At 37.7% G+C, this 20,420-nt stretch overlaps 1 protein-coding gene across 1 annotated transcript in view; it reads left to right on the top strand.

Moving 5' to 3' along the window:
* Nucleotides 1–20,420, top strand: part of LOC115292844 (collagen alpha-6(VI) chain) — a 105,214-nt gene that overhangs the window by 42,854 nt on the left and 41,940 nt on the right. Inside the window, exons 20-26 of the mRNA XM_029940829.1 lie at nucleotides 3,707–3,742; nucleotides 5,279–5,341; nucleotides 6,968–7,030; nucleotides 14,342–14,404; nucleotides 17,551–17,613; nucleotides 18,412–18,462; nucleotides 20,276–20,311. Of these exons, the coding sequence (XP_029796689.1) occupies nucleotides 3,707–3,742; nucleotides 5,279–5,341; nucleotides 6,968–7,030; nucleotides 14,342–14,404; nucleotides 17,551–17,613; nucleotides 18,412–18,462; nucleotides 20,276–20,311 (375 nt within the window). The remainder of the gene's footprint in view (nucleotides 1–3,706; nucleotides 3,743–5,278; nucleotides 5,342–6,967; nucleotides 7,031–14,341; nucleotides 14,405–17,550; nucleotides 17,614–18,411; nucleotides 18,463–20,275; nucleotides 20,312–20,420) is intronic.

Below are 20,420 nucleotides of genomic sequence, written 5' to 3'. Positions count from 1 at the left end.
ATTTGGGATTTTATTGTTTTTTTCTGCATTTGAATATTTAAAAATCAGCATGTATCATTCTTATAACAGTAAAATCAATGTCCTTTAAGAAGGAAGAAAAATCTATACCACTAACTTAAGAACTCTAAAATGTAGGTAGATAACAAGCATTGAGGACTTCTCTGTGCAAGAGGATTCTGAACTGAGAAGTGACAGGAGGATGGTCAGTGGTAGAGGATGGCATGCAGGGAAATAACAGCAATTGACCAAATCTGGCCTTGATTCATGTGACAAACCTTTACTGGACACCTACAACATACCAGAAACTCCACTATTAGAGCTACAAAACCAAGGAAGACATAATCCTTGCCCTCAAGGAACCTAGAATGACGTTATAGATGCTATAGATGGTGTCTCAATCCACTGCTGACATTGGACCAGATGATTGTTTGTTGTGGGAAGCTATTTTGTGCATTGTAGGATGTTTAGTGTTATCCCTGGCCTCTATCTAGGTGTCCATAGCACCCCCCAACTTGTGACAATGAAGACCATCTCCAGACATTGCCAAATGTTCCCAGAGAAGGGGGTGTTGCTAAATCCCCGTGTTGCAGTCTGAAATCACTGTTACAGAAGGGGACAGACCTGCAGGGATTATAAACTGTAACTAGTGCTCTGCCAGCAGCCTGTAATGGATTGGACTGGGTTGGGGTGAGGAGTAGGAGCAGGGCCAGAAAGCCGCAGTGCTGCAGGCAGAAAGGCAGGAATTGGAGATTGGCTCTTTATGAGTCAAACTTTACTGAGAATTAGAACATTCTTGTGCCATGGATAATAAGAAGCAACTGTAGCCTCAAACTAAAACATGGCCTTCAGTCCTATTCCTTCTAGAGGGCTGTTAGTTACACTTTGCCCCTTTTATCTCTCTTGGCACTACTGTAGGGACAGCTTGAAGCACACCCAGGCAATCACTCATCATTGTGTTTGCCATTAATATTCAGTATTAATGTGATGTTTCACCATTAAAAACGTCCTGCTTTTTTCCCTGGGGATCGTGTCTCACTCACATCAGTCCACACCTATCTGGGAAAGTGGACTCTGGTAAAGTATCAGAAAGCCAGGCTATGGGGGGCCAACAAGATTAAACACACTCCCAGGACATCTTTGGGAGTATTTTCTTTCTTGCTGTGCTCATTCATGTTTCCTTTCACAGGTAAGTTAGGCTGTCTCGATGTGTTACCGGATAACTGCTAGCCCATGGGCCAACCATTAAGACGTTTGGGATTTAATCTTCCCTAAAAAACATTAAAAATTTTAAAGCAAAATTGTGAAGCTCTCTCCCCTATTAACTTATTTTCTTTCAGTCTCTCACACCTACCCAAGGCATCTCAAACCCATGACTTCCATTTAAAGTTTAAATCCCAAATAGCCATTAATGAAAATGCTAGATGATTACTTCTAGAGATGTGTCCATTATGTGGATGAAGGCAGATTAAAATCTTTCTCCTCTGTTAGGCTTAGAAACTCCTGCTTAGGACTGAAAGTTGTTTTTGCTTGCCACTACTCACCCCAGAGCCTCTGAGGAGCAGGCGTTCAGTGTTGAGATGATTCATTTTAATCAAGCTCTTTCAAAGTCAAACCTTAAAGACACACCAAATGTTCATTGATGTTGTTTCAGACACTGTGACCATGGACCAGAGAAAAATGTTTGGACGTAACATCCTGTTTCATTTGCCTTAAATCACATAAAGGATGCTCTTTATTTTGACTGAATGTTGGTTCAGTTGTGCCTACCATACCCAGATCTATCCACTTAAAGCCCAAATCTAGACTTGTACATTTCCTGTTTTTAAAGCCCCAGTGGTTTCTGGTAATGGAGTAGGAACCCTTCAGTTTAGTAATCCTACTACTCCCCTCTTTGCTCACACCTTTGTCCTAGAAATGTCAGCATCAAATACATTTCCTATTTTCCTGCCTCTACTTTATTACTTAGTACCTACCCTTTATTAGAAAGACTTCTTTCATTTTCTTCTACCTGTGAAACTCCTATACATTCTGTGAAACCCCTATCAAAACTATCTTCCAGGGTACCTGGCTGGCTTAGTCAGTAGAGCAGGTGACTTTTTGATATTGGGATCGTGAGTTCAAGACTCACATTGGTATAGAGATTACTTAAACAAATAAACTTAAAAAAATCTAGAAATATTTTCCTAATTTTACAAACTGGATATAACTGCTTTTTTTAAAACCCATATTTCCATCTTCCCCTCTTTTTATGGCATTTACCATACTATACCTTGTAAATATTGCAATATTTATCTCTTCACTCCCCAAATCCGAAGTATGAGTGTCCCCTGAGGTGTGTGTGTGTGAAATCTTTATGCTCCTATGGTTCCCATTCAGTATGCTTTATGGGTAGATCATTGGTAGATATTTTTCTGAATGAGACTGAAGTGAATTAAACCAGATCAGATGAACTCTTGTACTAAAGGAGTGGAGAGAATTCTTTTCCTCCCTCTGATGGAAAGGATTTAGACTCTCAACATGAAACATCAGTGTTTTAAAGAAATAAGTCTCCATTTTCCAGATATACACAGTCTGTTTCTTTGATAACAATAGAAGTTAACTGAAATATGATTGGAAGTATTTTAAAGTGCAGTCCTGGCCTCACATCGAATTTTGATCTGAATCTCCCAAATTTCCATCAAGAAAATGTTGTCTGATATTTACTGCAGTTTGCAAATCTTGATGTCAATCTTTCTATAACTTTACTGAGAGATCATAAATTAGACAATAAAATGTCTGTGTGATTTCCAGATCTATAATATTTCAGTCTGAAATATACCCAGACCCTAACCTTTTATATGAGAGTATTAGGAAAAATTCACTTGATTATGTAGTACTATTATTTTAATTTCATTAGCATACTGAATTAAGAATTTTGGAATGCTTGGGATGATTTAATTTTTAACACATAAGCATATTGTTTGGTTTTGGGGGGGAAAGGGCATAAAAATAGTCTGGCTATCTTTAAATTCTGAAATTAATCTATAATAAAGTTCATGGAGTCAGTTCTCCCAGCTTTTCTCTGGCCTCCTGCCCTTTGGCCATTCCACTCCTGATTTTTGGCTTATTTGTTAGTACTTTGGAAAAGTGAAAAGAAATTAAATATGAATATGTCGATTTTGGAGCTTGTGACCAGATCTAGTAATAGTTTAGTGGGGCACAAATTATTGACCACAATCTGTTCTAAGTATGTACAGATTTCAGTTGTCTATGATTTTAGTTACCTATTGCCCTAGGATAAAAATTCAAAGTTGGCGGGTTGCCTGGGTGGCTCAGTTGAGTGTCTGACTTTTGATTTTGGCTCAGGTCATGATTCCAGTCATGGGATCGAGCCCTGTGTCAGGCTCCACACTGAGCATGGAGCCTGCTTAATATTGGCTCTTGTGCTCCCCCTCCCTCCGTCCCTCTTGCTCCCTCCCTCCTCCTTGCTCCCTCCCTTGCTGCTCCCATGTGCGTGCTCACTCTCTCTCTCAAATAAAATTTTAAGAAAGAAATTGAGTAAAATTGACATTTTACTGTCATGGTGCAGTGGATAATTAAATGTTTTAAGCAATATGTGAGAATTTTTTTAAAAGCCAGTGCCTTAGAGTGTTCATTACTAATTTAAATTAAATATAAAAAGCATTTTTTTCAGACGTAATGGTACTTATCTTTCTTCCTACTTTAGGCAGCTCATGGCCGAAGGGGACATACAGGCCCACAGGTACAATGATTTTTTTTTTCTTAACTCCAAATGATAAGTATTCTTTGTCCAGTCAAGGAGTAATTAGGCTCTGGGAAATATCTTTCAAGACTAAAGTTCTTTCACTTTTTGATGACATTGGTTGTGGAACAAAATGTTAGAAAACTTTTAGGCTACAATTTCAAAAATTCAAATCTTAACATGAAAATTGAGCATTCTATTCAAAAAATATAATAATGATAAAACACTAGTTGGCCCAATTACTGTTCAATTTAACTTTGTTTGGATTTCAAGTACAAACTAGTAACTCAGTTGAGTAATCTTTTCTTTAGATATTTGTTTTATTGACTGTGAAATCTTACAATTTACCTAACCCCTTTTTAAACTGAGGGTATGGTGAAACCTTAATACAAATTGGACATTCTGAGTGTTTTGTTCAAAAGTTGACTATACCAACTATCATATCAGAGCATCTGTGTACATGTTGGTGATACATTATACATGTGTCATGAGTCTATAATATTTATGAAAAAAATGACTTAGAACTTATAAAATTCAGGAAACACATTCTCAGGGGAAAATACAATGAGGATAAACAATAAATCCACTCTCAGTCACTTCATGGTAAAACTCTAGAGTGCTAAAGATAAAGAAAACATCTTCAACACTACTAGAGAGAAGAGGCATTTTTACCCATGAAAGGAGTAACAAATTAGATTGCAGCAGACTTGTATTTAGCAATAAAACAGTGCAGAAGCAAAGTAATATTTTACAGGTGCAGAAGAAAAATAGTTGTTAATCGAGAATTTTATACGTAGCTAAACTATGTACAAATATATAGACATTTTCAGACCAAGACTAAGAGAGTTTACCATCCATAGACATCACTCCCCTCCACACATACATTTCAAGGTGAGACTTAAACAAAAAGGAGAGCAAAACCAGAATGAAATGAAATGAGATTGAGGAAAGTGTTGAGAAACTTCCCTTTCTGAGATCGAGGAAAAGGCATTAGCAAGGGACCTTTAATCATTTCCATTGCATAACAATTGAGACATAAACTTAAGCTATCTCAACAGTTGACTAAATTAGGCCTTTTAATCCTTCTTCTTTTCTGGAACTCTGAACTCTGGCAGAGTTTGAGGGCAAGGTAAAGATAATGCTCAACTTTGATTCATAGATATTTAACCTATTTGAATATAAATATGATGTAAGATTCCCAGAGACTTTTTAAGAAAATGTGATGTAAATTGTGAGTTTTTTTTCAGGCCAAATGTCCAAGTTAGATGTATTAGAAATGTTACAGAAATAAAAGAGTGTGTGAGTGTGCATATGTATAAAGGCTGAAAACAAATGTACCAACATAGCAGCTTTGGTTATCTCTACTTGATGAGATTATAGAAAATTTTTATTTATTTGTATTTTCCTTTCATTTTTCATATTTTTGCCAAAGATCCTGCACTGCGTTGTGATTGAAAATACACAATTTTGTACATGAAGAAAGGAGACCAAATTCTCAGGAAACAGTGTTAACAGGCTGATTCTTTCTCACCACAGGGGAAAACAGGCATCCCAGGCCCAGATGGACTTGAAGGCTCCTGGGGACTTAAGGGCCCTCAGGTACATATCAGTACTAAACAGGGTGTGAGAACATAAAGAAGAATCTGGAGCTTTGATGGAATCGATCAAACTGCTTTGTGGAATTACAGATGCTTAAAGTGTTTTCAAAGTAATAAAGCAAGGAAGCAACACAGTCTTGACTTGTCCAGCATTTAGTCTCCTTTGTTTTGTCCCCCAAGAGGTGAAAAAAGAATGAACATGCCGGATAGGGCCCCTGTGCAATAACTTCAAGCTAGCTAGGGTGTCTAGGGAGACCTTAAGCCAAAGAAAATGTTGAGCTTCAAACTGGGAATTTTGGTCAATGTATCACAGTCAGAGCTCAGTGTTACCTATTTGGATGCCTGTGTTGTGGAAAAGCTGGCTCTACTCTAGGAAAGAATTGTTCCAAATGCAGTTGAAGTCTTCAGCAGGGTGTTCTATAGTGTGGCACTCAGCCTGTCTTTCTTGCTCACTTCCCCCAGAGAGCTGCCTCCAGCACTTTTTCCTTTCTGAGGAAGAGGTTATGGTTGGCTCTTACACTGATCACATTAGGGGAAAAGAAGCATGTGCCAAAATGTAGCCTGAAATAATACTGAAAGGGGAAAGGAAGTCCTAGAAAATGCTGAGATGAAAGGAAAGAGAGGAGATCAGACTATAGAAAGTTAAAACATATTTTTTCTCCAAACTTTGTTTTGAAATCTTGAGAAAGGACTTTGCTGCTTGGAAAATGCAGAACAAGCAGTGTTTCAGTGATTTTTCAAAGTTTTAATCCACATAGTTTTAAAAAATTAACAATTGTATGTTGGCCCACAGTGCATGGAAGTCAGGCAAAATATCCTTAGACATTCAAATGAAAAATTTTGTTCACATTTTTACCAAGACTTCAGAGCAGTAAAAAATCTGCCCCCTTGGACCTCTATCTCTTTTAAGCTTGATTGCTTTTTTCTGTTTTACTTTCCAATGGAAGAAAGTTCACTCTTCTTATCTTGAAGTGAGAAATATTTGCCACTGGGGTTGTGGGGAAGCATTTCAATAGATTGGCTGGCTTTATTTCATGGTAAACAAGTAACACAACAACATCCCTTCTACTTTATAGACTCTTTCTTCATGATATCATTTAAAAGGAGATAGAAAAACCAAACAGTATGAAAGTTTATTTGCCTAAGGTATGGAAGCCATGATTAAGAGGCAATATAATGTTCTACAAGTAGAAATATCCAAATTTCACCTTACCACATGCTGTATCTTATGACCAGTCTTCAGTGTGGTTATTGAAAAGAAAATTCATTTTAATACTTCTTTTTTGGATTACATAATTAAGGATTATTTTCTTTATCACATAAGAAATATATGCATTTGGAGTCTAAAGATGCTTAAGATAATCAGAAAGCAATACTGAAAAATTCAACTGCCCAGTATTTATTCAGGTGACTGTAAATGCTCAGCTGCCAAAATTGCAGATTGGATCCATGTATACATGCACAGAGGGAAATCTCACAGATCAAGAGAGAGTCAAAGGCATGGGTAGAGTTCTCTTTCCAGTTTCTGTCCAGGTGACTGACTTATCATGTCCATCTTTAATAGTCAAGTTAATATTTAAGTGTTCTCTTTTAGAAAGAAAATAATGCTTTAATTCTCTATATGTAGGGTTCCAGAGGAGAGACTGGTATGAAAGGAGAAAAAGGAGCCCTGGGAAGTAAAGGTCCTCAGGTATGTAATGAGAGAAAGTGACTGGCTTTGATCTTGGCTTTAATATGGATGTCCTTGCAGTTTCTTTTCTGCAGAAGGAGCTCTTTATTGCCTGTGAACCAGCAAAGGTTTGACTTCAGTGTTCATTGTGACCACACCACGTTGTGGTCCCTACCTTGCCAAGGGGGCTGTCATTCTGGTAGACACAGAGGTGAAGGTGGCTTCTAGCCCTCTTTGCCTCAGTGGCTCAGCTGTTACTGTGAGGTTAAGAATTGCTCCTCAGTAGAAATTGGGTCATACCGCTCCTCTGATCTCCATGCTTAAGGGCTTTCCATTGCACCCAGGATACAACCTACTTCAGGGCTCTGCAACCTAGATATACGTGATTATCTCCTGGGAAGATGATAAAACACTCCACCACCTGGAACCCTCCCCAGACCATTTAAGTCAGAATCTCTGAAGGTAAGGACAGGGTACCAGTAACTTTGAATTCTCCACAGGTGATTCTAATAGACACACTCTATGATGGGACTGACTTTCCCATATCACTTCTCCAACTTTAAAGTGCCTAAGAATGACCTGGACAACTTTTTAAAATGCAGATTCAGATCAGAAGATCTGGAGTGGGGCCTGAGATTCTATGCTTCCAATGATCAGTACCAGGCGATACTGATACTGCTGGTTCCCAGATCACTCTTTGAGTAGCAAGGTCCTACGTGATCTGGCCATTTCCTAACTGCTCTTAGAGTATGTATGTGTTTAGCTTTTTGTCTCCTCTTGTAGACTTTAATCTCCCTGAGGGCTAGAATTTTGTCTTGCTTATATCCCAGAACCTAAAACAACAGTGGTGCCACACAGTAGAGCTCAACATGTATTTATATAATGAATCAATTAGTAAATGAATGAATGAGACACAGTTGGGACTTGCACTTGGATAAGAGGATAAAGGGAATCTATGACTTTGTGTCCATTAGGCAGTGGTCCAACACTTAAGTGGATATGTTCATCATCAAAATAGTTAAGGTATTTGCATAAACTTATATCTCATGACACATTAGGTAACTCCTTGTAGCACATTAATAACTACTTGTGAGGATATTTGTTTCCAATACCGATGAATGTGCTCCTTCAAACAGCATGAAAACTTTAAAATTTCATTGTAGGACTAAATTGATGAAAAGTAACTATTTTGCATTCACATCCTTGAATCATTAAAAATGCTGGCACCACCAATTGGGATTTTTTTTTAAATAGCAAATGCCAAGGGAAACATATTTCAGGTGATTGTCTCATCTATTTATATAAAATATTGAAATGTAGATTGGTTAAATCCAAAGAGCTTGGTAATTCCCTTCTTCTAAAATCCAAAATTGTATCCAAGTGGCTGTTACTCAAATAAGCTATTCCATTTGCCCTATAGTGTACTTCTCTGAGTGAGTCCTCTTGAATCTTGCTTTGGCAAGATTGATCATAGTTATAAATCATTCAACCTCTTGGCATTGCCAACATTAGTCAAAAGGCACCACTTCTCTCTACCTCTTCCATTTATCTGGCTAGAAATCATGGCTTTTCTTTCTTTGCTTGCTTTTCTTGAAGTACCCTTGTAAACATGGTGAAAGTGCTGTTTCAAAGATGTGTAGAATTTTCTATATTCAGGACATGATGAATGAGACTTTAAAATTGTTGTTTCCAAAGGAAAACCACAGGAGACCCACACCATCATATATATAAGAGAGCGTTATTCCTTATGGGCTAAATTGACTGATAAGGGCTTCATACAGCATATGAGAACCAGCCATTTAAGTGGAATAACAGGAGTGTTTTTTAATTGCAGGCTTTAAAGTTTTTCTTAGGACATACATTTAGAAAAAAGGATGTGATTTCTGTTGACAGTGTTCTGAAGACTTATTAATTTATGCAGTGTTGGGGCATTCTGCATGAATCAAAATGTGCTAATCCATCCAAGTGTATGGCTATTATATGAAAGAAATATGGTCTATGACATAAAAAAGAAGACACAACTTTGAAGAGAGTGGCATGTTCTTTTATGCCTTCCTTCTTGTCTGATATACCCTAGGGTACCACATGAACCCAACCAATGCCTAGAAGAGGAATGGAAAATCAGACATAAATACTGATTCTAGTTAGTGTTGGAATTATTCTTAGTTGTTTTTTTTTTTTTTAGTGAAATAATCATTAATGTCATGCAGTATCCAGAAAAGTTGGAATTGTCCCATGCCAAATTGGGATACAAGGTAGAATATCTGTTGTCATCTTGACAAAGCAAAGTATAGTGGTCAGGGGCATAGTGTCTGACCCAGGCTGCCCAAGTTTGATTGCCAGATTTGTACTTTCCTATCTTTGTGCCCTTGGGTAATTTATTTAACCTCTCTATGCCTCAATCTTCTCTGCTATAAAATAAGGTTTATAATAGTACCTACTTCATCAAGTGAAAATTAAATGATTTAATATATGTAGGTTCTTAGAACAGTGCCTGCAGTGTAGTAAGCACTGTGTAAGTGTTTAGTACTACTATAATGCATCAGTATTACCTCACTTAGCAGAGTCATTTTATGCTCAAAGCACGTGAGGAGTCTCCAATCTAAGAAAGGCCATGGTAGTAATACACTATAACAATATGTGATCTGTACTACAATGATTGGATTTCATCATTCTGCATAATCTATGTTGAATGATCTATCAACTACTCTTTTTACTCAAATATTTACTGAAGGCTTCCTGTGTGCACATCCTGTAGTAAGATAAAAGAGCATCCCAATCTCCTAAAGGAGAGCAATACGAACAATTGAGATGTGATATACTAATGCTAACATAGAATTATACCTCAGAGTGGTGGGAGAAAGGATAGCATTAGAGTAGAAGAGTGGTTTAGCTTTTGCAGGATAAGGGGATGTTTTCCAGTGAACAGGGGAGAGGCAGGCATCTGGGAAAAGGAGCCAGGAAACCTAAAAAGAGATATTAAAGTGAGTCTGGGAAACCATAAATGATTCAGTATGGATGGAGTGTAGGAGGCATGAAGGATTAGAAGTTAGAGGCTGTGTCCTAGACGAACACTGTCAAGGTCAACGTCTCCGGTATCTCGGGGTTTGTTTTTGCATTAGCCCACCCCTTGCTGCCCTTCGTCTTTATATTTTCTCAGAATTAGCTCATATCTGACTCTTAAAGATGCTGAGTGTTTAACTTCCTTGAGTAGTTTCAGCTCAGCCTGATATTTACTGGTTGTCCATGTAGGCAAGGTTTTACCATGAAGAAAAGAATAAATGACAGCATTCCTTTTTTTTTTTTTTTTTGAGAGAGAGAGAGAGACAGAGTGTGGGTGGAGGAGGGGCAGAGAGAGACAGACAGACAGACAGACAGACAATGCGAAACAGGCTCCAGGCTCTGTGCTGATAGCTCAGAGCCTGACGGACGGCTCAAACTCATGAACTTTAAGATCATGACCTGAGCTGAAGTTGGACGCTTAACCAGACTGAACCACCGAGGCACCCCGACAGGATTCCTTTTAAGCATAAGAAAAACCTGCATCTCTTGCCCCTCCCCAGCCATATTCATTCAAAGTCAATGTGTCCTTGGCACTGTCCCCACCATTAATCTGAAAATCATAGTGCAATCCTTTCTGATAAGATACCACCTAAGGACTATTTTTAAAACATTTAAACTCTAAACATCTCCTTTATATCATCACTTACCACCTGTATTAAGACTCTGCAGAAGACTGTCACAGAGTCTCAACATGAGCAAAAGACCCCCAGCCCAAGTCGCCATATTGGAGGTTAGATCTGGCCCCAGCCTCCTGCATCAAGTTTGGAGATTCACATCAATCTCAGCTGATGCATGAATAATAGAGACTGAGAATCCTGTCCCCAAACAGGCTTCAAAACAGCAGAGTGGCTAGGAGTTCAGTTTAGAGTCAGAATCAAGTTCAATTCTCATCTCACCCTCTTAATAACAGTGATCTGGGGTTAATGCATTAAAAATCTGTGTTTTATTGGTAAACAGTGGTATCAATAATATGTATCTCATTGTGTTGTTGTAAGAATTGAGAAAGTCTGGATAGTATAAACATACTCTTAGTACAGTGCTTTGCATACAATAAATACTCAATAAAAGGCTGCCATTGATTGCAACAAAGCCAATGAAGATTTGATCTCTAGCTGGTACCCTTTTTCTTTAAATGCCCTGAGCGTTTTATATCCCATAGCTGCTCTTGGCTTCAAATCAAGGCAACTTTTTGGCTCTTTGATATCCTGGGGTTGCAGGGAATTTTTCACCTTTCCTTTAAAAACATGGTCCCCTATACAACTAGCAGTATTTGAGTAGGTAACCTGAGTAACCATTCAAAGAAGCTTGAGACCTATTCAAGCATTCACAAATACCAGTCTGGTATTTTGTGTGGTCCTGCACAGGAAACAGGATCAGGTTCTCTGATGTTCTGATGACCAGGCTCTGTCTGCATCCATCCATCTGTCTGTCCATCCATTTATCTATCCATCTAAGAAATCTTCTATTTTGGAGGGCTTTCAAACAAGATAATCTCACTGTGCTTGTGTGTGCTCAAAGTGATTACACATGAGATAATCTCCCTGAAATTTATTTTATCTCCTAGAGCTCATTATGTCTGAAGGAAGCATAGAAAGTGAACTCCTAGACAAGACTTCCAATGTATGCCTTATTGTTAAGGATAATTGAAATCTTTCTACTTCATCCTCCTGTGAAGTACACAAAATTTCATATGGAAAATCAAATTAAACACATTGTTTCATCCCTCTTGGGGGCTATTCCTGAAGAGGTGAATGGATAGCTAGATGAATGAATGGGTGGATTGAGAAGTTCTAGGTACTGTACTAAGTATCTAAAGACAAAATTCCAGAGATATGAAGTCAATGGGGCGTACTCCTTCCTTCAAGGAATGTACAAGCTAGTATCTAACAGATGAGAGAAAGAAATGAATGAAGAACTACTTACAGAGTAGAGGAATCTGTGGGGCAATTGTGGGACTCAGTACAGCCAGGGGGTTCAAGTATTCTTGAAACAGTGATCTGAAAAATAAGATTTTCAGAGCAGGGCGATTATACCTCCCCCCAGAAAAAAAAAAAAAAAAAGGACCAGCTAAGGGAAAAACTTGTACAAGTGTGGCGATCTAAGACGAGAAGTATTTGGTGACTTCAGATGGCTTGAGTACATACAGTGATTGAAGTAGTCACAGATGATAATGGAGACATGCAGTCCCAACATTTTGAGGGATTTTATATATTAATAAAGAAATACCATAAACTTTATTCTGAAAGTTATTCAGAATTTCAGAAAAAGTGGGCAGCATCAGCCTGACATTTTAAATCAAAAGGAAAAAGGCATGAAGAATGGATTAGAGAGAGGCCAAGCTACAGTCAGGGAATCCTGGAATTTAGACAGGATGCACAAAAGTCTGAAGGTAGGTGATAGCAATAGGAATGGAAGAGAGATGTATTCAGAAAGGCGATAGAATCTGTAGGACTTGTAATTGATAGGTTTTCAGAGATAAGCTATGGGGAGGCGGAAGGGGGGCAGGTAGTGTGTAATGATTCCCAGTTTCTACCCTGGGCTTCTCTGATAAAGAGAATGAACCCAAGTATGACTTGCAGTAAATATAATTATCTTTGGTAATCAATTCCAATAGATATCTTAACATATGAGTCTGGCATTTAGTTGAGTGGTCTGAACTGAAGACCTATATATTTAGGGGTTATTTTGTAATATGATATGTGAATCTATGAGGGACTCACTCAGAAAAAGGGGATTAAATGAGAAAATAAGATCAGAGGATGGAGCCTCAGGGCACATGGAGATTTAAGAGGCCAATGGAGTCTTTGAAATTTGCTAAGAGGATGCAAAAGAAGGAGGCTATGGTAACTGGTGTTACAGAAATTAATGGAAAAGTTTCAGTGAATACATGATCAAAATCAAATAAGGTAAGAACAGAAGAGAGTCTAACTGAATTGAATATGGAGGTCATGGGAGCTAACTCCATGAGGTGGTAGGAGTGAGAATTAGAAGGGAAAAGATTAAGAGCTATGGAAAGTGAAGAAATTGAAATTCTTCTTTTAGGATAAATAAGGGGGGGTGGATAGAAAGCTTGTGGAAAGATTATTATCATCTTCCCTGGTAACCAATATACAATATAAGATTTAACAGTCTTCCGTATTAGGAAATTTTTTATGTCCAACTTAGTATGTTCTTAATTTTTTAAGATAAAAAAGGTTAATGTTATAACTTTTTTTCTGAACAAAATTTGCTAAGTAACATGTAGTACACAGATTTGGTTTATTTGCTTTTAAATTGCAGTAACCATGGCAAAAAAAAAAAAAAAGGAATTTGACAATGATTTCAATTCATTGGTGTTGGGATTACTACAAGTACTTATGTAAACATTTTAACTACAAGAGATTTCTGTTGCCATATATTTGAGTATCCCAAAGGAAAAGTCCGATCCCAAGTGTTAGTAACATAGGAAGGCAGTTAGGCTGTCTCTGAATTGGGAATTTTAAATGTTAAGCTCTAAAGCTATAAAGCTATTCCAATAAAACATCCTTTCTAGAATGCTAAAGAGACATCTATCATATCAAATAGATTTTCCATATCTACGTGTGGTATCTTTATCCATCTGTTTACCTTTTGTTGTTATGTTCTTCAATACGATCTTAGAGCTTTCTTTATATAGGTCTTTTTCTTGTTAAAATTTACAGTTTTTTTCTTTTAATGGTAAATGGATATTTATATACATTTACTTCTCTAATTTATCAGTAGGAAAAGGAAAACTATTTCAGAATGTTTGTCTGGTACACCTGAACATATCTTGCTGTTAATGCTAATTATTTTGGGGGAAGTTTCTTGAGCTTTCTATTTTACAAATTATATTATTTGCAAATAAATATATGTTTACTTTTTAAAAAAAAATGCTTTCTACCAAAACAAGGAACCAGACAGAATACAGTTAAAGACAAATGTCATTTGGGATGCCTTCTTTAAATGTTAGACATTTTAGCAACATCTGCTGTAAAAGCAAAACAGTGAGAATGTAAAATCTCTTTGGAAAAGAAGACACACAAGGAAGCATGATCAGTTAGGCCACATCTGGCATGAATTACTTTATTAATTTTATTTTATTTACTAGTTTTTATTTGACAGCTGTGATACTTTTTTCCAGAACAGAAATCAGTAAATCCATAATTCTTTTCCCATCTGTGGTTCATTTTCCTCTTAGAAGAGACACAAAGGGTTTAAGGGAAAGTTGCTTTATGTTCTGTTATATTTGCAATCCTTGTTTTGTTTCAGGGGCCTCCAGGACCAGGAGGAGAAGCAGGGAGTCCAGGCCATTTGGGAAGCCAAGGAAATAAAGTAGGTCACATTCTTTAAGCCCACCAAAGTTAAGGTTTTCTCCTCAAAGTAAGTGTGTCTGGTTGCATTAGCCAGAGCCCTTTCAACACAAAGGAGAATATCTTCTTGCCCCTACACCCTGGCTTAATTCTTAGAGAGCCAGCAACATCTAAGGACTTGGGTGTGGATCACAATGAGGTCAAAGATTCCAGCTCAGCATAATTTCACGAGGGGCTACACCCAATCTTAGCCAGGGGGAACCTCAGGGAAGGAGGAATGTTCTGAGGCAGGCCCCTTCCTTTGCCCCTCTCTTTTTCCCTCCCCTCCTCTCTTCTTCTTTGTTTCCTCCATACATACAAACCTTTGGTCAATGCCTTTGAAGACAAAGTCACTGTACTGACATTCTGTTGGACTAGAAAGTCAGCTTCAAGAGAGTAGAGCTCTTTGACTGTTGTGCTCGCTGATGCATGCCTAGTACTTTGAACAGTTCCTGGCACATAATTGCTTAGTAAATATTTGCTTAGTGAAAGAATTTCTGGGTTGTATAATAAAGATGACATGGAATCAATCCCTACAGAAATTAGAATATTTTCAAGACCATAATCTATGACACAAAGTAGTACCAGATATGGGCCTGAGAATGGAACTTTAAATATAGTGTTAGTAGAAGTATTTCTGGGCTGGGGAAAGAGACATCATAGAGGATACAGACTTGGAGCAGACCCTACAAGATAATAAAGACTTTGGCAAGCCAACAAGAGGCACAGAGGATTTTAGGGAGAAGAAATCATGTGGAGGAAAGTACAGGGTTGGAAAATCCTGGGAGTATTTGGGGGGAAAATGATGATCCTGTCTGGTAGGCATATAAAAGACAAAGTCTGTGGTCACTTGTTTTATTAAGTAGCAAGTACAGTGCTATTTATAATTTTTTAATAAAGTGTATGAACACAGCCAGACTTGGGAGGATTTTGAACAGGCCACTCAGTGTAGAAATATTTTGAAAGCTGAGAGATTGGAAGTTAGGAGACTACTGGGTACCTCCCATAGTCTCTAAGACAAGCAGCAATTGGATGACTTAACAGGATAAGGACAGGAGGAACTCATCATGATTCTGGAAGACTCTTGTATTAGGAAACTAAGGTATAGAGAAGAGGGCTACATGATTTGTGGGCTTCCTGCATGAGTGTAGCACCATCCCAGAAGCAGGAAAGTCGAGAAAGAGCAGTGTAGGAGTGAAGGGAACCACTTGGTTTGGGGAATAGAGGAAGGGTTTATGGCTGATCAGAAATGGAGGTTTCAAAGGGATTTGGATTTTTAAAAAGGCTGTCAGTGATGTCTGTCTATTTGTAAGAAGGGTAAGAGGAGATGGTAAATCATTAGAAAGGAAGGTAAAGAAACAGACATGTACACTGGATGCTGAGAAGAAGATTTGAAGAAGGAGAGGTCAAGTGTATCATATAGTGTAGAATCATATAGTGCAGGGGGAGTGAAGAAGCCATTGCCTCTGGTGGCTAAGATTTTCCAAAGAATAGTTTCAAAAATGTAGCATTTGAGTGGAAGGGAAAGAAAGAGTGACAGCCTACAGAGGACTGAAAAATGTGTTGGTGAGGAAGAAATGGATTCAGGGCTATACCCTACTCTTTGAAGAAGCAAGACTTTGGGGCGCCTGGGTGGCTCAGTAGGTTAAGCGTCTGGCTTCAGCTCAGGTCACGAACTCACAGTTTGTGGGTTCGAGCCCCATGTCAGGTTCTGTGCTGACAGCTCAAAGCCTGGAGCCTGCTTCACATTCTGTGTCTCCCTCTCTCTCTGATCCTCCCCTGCTCATGCTGTATCTCTCTGTCTCTCAAAAATAAATTTAAAAAAAAAAACATTAAGAAAAATTTTTTAAAAAAGAAGAAACAAGACTTGGGGGCAGAGAGAGGATATTAACTACCAATCTAGGACTGAATGAAGCTGGGTATTTGTTTTCAATGAAGAAGAGACCATAGTGTGTGTCTGAGCAGAGAGAAAGGAGAATTTTGAAGATGTCAGAGTAGATAATTAATGGAGAAATTTCTTGACACAGAGGATGAGAATGAGAACATGAGAACATCAATAATGATAGCAATGTTGAGAGAATGTTCTCTTGTTATGTCGTGATGAGAATGGCACTTTACCTCTGTTCTCTTTACCCCCAAAACCCATAAAATCCAACATGATCATAAGAAAAACCCCAACTGAGGGACATCCTACAGAATACCTCAGCAGTAGTCCTCAATATTGTCAAGGTCCTCAAAAACAAAATCTGGTAGACAGTGTCACAGTTTAAAGGAATTTAAGAACACATGAGGTGGTATCCTATATAGGATCCTGGAAGAGAAAAAGGATATTAGATAAAAACTTGTTAAAAATCTGAATAAAGTATGGGCTTTAATTAATAATAATGAATCAGTATTCATTTATGTGTTATAAATGGGCCCTACTAATGTAACTAATATCGTGCTAACAATAGGGGAAGCTAGATGTGGAGTGTATAGAAACTCTCTGTACTATGTAGTCATTTATGTAAATCTAAAATCTAAAATTTTAAGGTTTTTTTTTTTAAAGAAAAGGAGTTAGCTTTCTTTTGTAAAGTGGTGTGAACATTCTCAAGTGGCTAGACTTTACTCCACATAATCCTGAGATTGATTTATAACCTACAGTAGATGTTCTACTAGTCAGAAGTTGGAAACTATTGCCATGAATGTCGTGCTAACTTCGTTATCTTGATTAGCACTTGAAGCTAGATTAAGAAGTCAGTTGTCTTTGCAGCAGCCAAATGATTTGATGGATCATCTTGGAAAACAGTCTTGTTAATTTTTTGAAACAGTCCAGAGCTTCCTTTTTGACTCATGGTAAGACATTTCCAAGGGTGCAGTTCATGATACTGAGCTGCCAAGATGGCAACTTGCACTGAATGCTTCAGAGGAGCTGGGACTTCATTCATCACGGAGGAGACCTCACTGGCCAACAGCAGCCAATTCTTTGCATTGTTTATACAACTTGCAGTCCTGACCACAAAGCCATTGTCACTGTGTTTGATACGGTGATATGGATGCAGTTGTATAACCATCACTGCTAATTTCATTTACAAAAAATATAATACTAATAACCCTAATAAGTGCATCGTTCGTTGTTTTGTTTGACAGGGAGAATCTGGAGATTTGGGAGAAAAAGGAGCTATTGGCCTCCCTGGTCCTCGAGGCTTGCCGGTTTGTGTTTGATCCCTACTTTTGACATGACCCTTGGAATCTTTTAGTTCAACAGATATCACGTGTGGTTCTCTGGAGCATGTATTAAAGATACCCCAGTCTAGCTTTATAGCTTTCTAGAAATTGAGATACTATCCTCAACTTGGATTAGTTCCTTAGCTAGCTTTCCTCGGGTGGCCACTTGCCAGTGCCAAGCACCCTGGTCAGGATGCTTTTAAGGCTAAGTGATAAACTGGACAAAATCTGTCTTTAGCATCCCCATAACCCTCCTTCCACTCTTTCCTCCCATCAGAACCTGTTCATCAGAAACCCAGCCCACCCTCCCCCAGAGCTCAGGACTTCTCACAAAGACTTTCTGCAAGGGTCTGACAGTAGGCACTGACCCAGCATTTAGGAGATCTATTTTCATCTGGCAAACTGAAAATGCATTAGAGCTAAGGTTTTAAAACTACAGATGTTGAACAGAAGCACTAATCTCTCCTTTTATTGAGGTTACCGATGCCTGCAATTTTTCTCATTCAGTCCTCATAATAACATCACGAGTAAGTAGTTATAATTTTTAGTTCCATTTTACAGATGATACATGTGAGACTAAGGGACAGTGCATGGTCTGTATCTGTCACTGAGAGTTGCCTTTAGTGCCACTATCACCAAATGTCAATGGCCAGCTCCAGAGCAAGTATCCTGCTGCCTAGTTTCTCCTAATCAAGCCAAAAACTGGGTGTCTTGTTTCCTTGTGGATAGGCCTGCCTCCAGGCTATAGTCCGGGATGTTTGTCATTATTGCCTTTGTTTACAGGGTGATGATGGCCCCCCAGGTTATGGTAGCATTGGAAGGAAAGGAGAAAAGGTAAGACACATTGACTAGAAGCTGAACATTTCCAATTTTTTTTTGTGCCTTTTTTTGGTCGTTGGTCTTTTTTTACATTTAAAGGTGGAGGTGGGGGGGGGGGAACCAGTGAATAGGGCAGTTTTGGATATTTAGAGATAGATTTTGATCATTTATTTACTGATATCCCTTGGAGAATGTGGTAGAAGAAAAAACAATATGATGGTTTAAGCTCACAGGCAACAATTGAAACTTGAAATTAATTTTCTGTTCTTTGTAGAGAAGTGCGGCCAGGGCCTGACTTCGAGGCATTCCAAAATTTGTTCTTCTCTTACTGTGTTTACTTATCAGTGAGAAGTTTTACAGGACCTTTTAAAAATGCATTGGGCCAGGCAATAACTCAAAAATAAAAACTTTGAACTTTTATCAGAATTATAACTTTATATTATGAATATTTAAGTATTTGGAAGTAAGATAAATTCACAAAACCAGTGATTTCTATCTATAAAGAATAACAACTTAGAAACCATAATAACAATAGCCACAAAAACATAATAGAGTTAAGAATATCCTTTCTGCAAATTGTTTGAGACCTATGACAAATAACTACTGAAATATAAAACTTTACCAAATGGAGACATAACCAAATTCTTGTTGGAGAGTTTAAAACATTATAAAGGATCAATTTAATCCCAAGTGAAATCCCACGAGGAATGATGCAAGAGGCTGTCTGGAAAAATAAACCCCAAAAAGCTAAAATTTCTTTGAAAAAGAAAGTCACAATGAATGAGGCATTTCCAGTGAAATTTTCTTTAGAGAACAATTAAAAATAATCTCAATATCTGATAAAAAGGAAATATTAAGTAGCTGATAGTATTGGAATATTCGCCCTCTTTAAAATGAATGTACATGAAGTTTGTAGTTATTTGAAAATTATGTGATAGTATCAAGTAAAAAATTGGAATATAAAAAATTAGAAAAGAATATTTATCCCAATTATGCTAAAAATTCATTTTGAAGGGCTTAAAGAAAATATGACAAGGGGTGCCAGGGTGGATCAGTTGGTTGAGCACCAACTTCGACTCAACTATGATCTCCCAGTTTGTGGGTTCAAGCCCCACATCAGGCTCTGTGCTGACAGCTCACAGACTGGAGCCTGATTTGGATTCTGGGTTTCCCTCGCTTTCTGCCCCTCCCCTGCTGATGCTCCCTCTCTGTCTCTCAAAAATAAACATTTAAGAAATTTTTAATAAAAAATTTTAAAAAATAGGACAAAAACATCTCTAATGGTTAGTTCTGGGTAATGAGGTTTTGTAATTTTCCTTTTTTCCATTTTGTATTTTATATGTTTAAAGAGATACTACTTTTAATAATCAGAAAACAAAGTTCAGTTTAAGTAAATTTTTTTCATCACATGGGGATTATCAGACATCTTGGACTAAGCAAGGTAAACAGAAACCCAGAACACAAAGGATGAAGTTTAGGCTCTAGGTTTCCCAAATTTCTTCACTGAAATATGTTCTAAGGGGACTATTTCAGAGACACTTGGTCATATAACCAGCTGTACTGTCAGTAGAAGGAGAGCTGATATATAATTCCTCAAATGTGTGCTTTTATCCACTTAGGTTGTCATGATATTTTGGTATAGATAGCTTAATTTAGAAATTGGAGCTAGTTTCTCAAATAATGTTGTACACTTTCAGTTTTAGTTGTTTTGGACTTTTGCTGATTCAGAGAAACTAAAACCAAATAAGGCAGCAGGTAAAATAAAAGTCGATGCAAACCTACATTGGTGATACGTGCATATATTAATTTTCCATACTCTTAATTATAGGGGCAAGAAGGATTTCCTGGAGAAAGTGGACCTAAGGTACTGTGCACTTCATATTAAGTAGAGATCAATCAGAAATACTCCTGAGGCTATAAATCTATCCTAGGATGATAGAAGAATAGTTAATGATCAATGGATTAAAAGAAAC

Source organism: Suricata suricatta, chromosome 5 (genome assembly GCF_006229205.1).
Source record: "Suricata suricatta isolate VVHF042 chromosome 5, meerkat_22Aug2017_6uvM2_HiC, whole genome shotgun sequence".
NCBI classification, from domain to species: Eukaryota; Metazoa; Chordata; class Mammalia; order Carnivora; family Herpestidae; genus Suricata; species Suricata suricatta.
The sequence above is the reverse complement of the archived record's forward strand: the minus strand, read 5'-3'. Positions and strand labels throughout refer to the sequence as shown.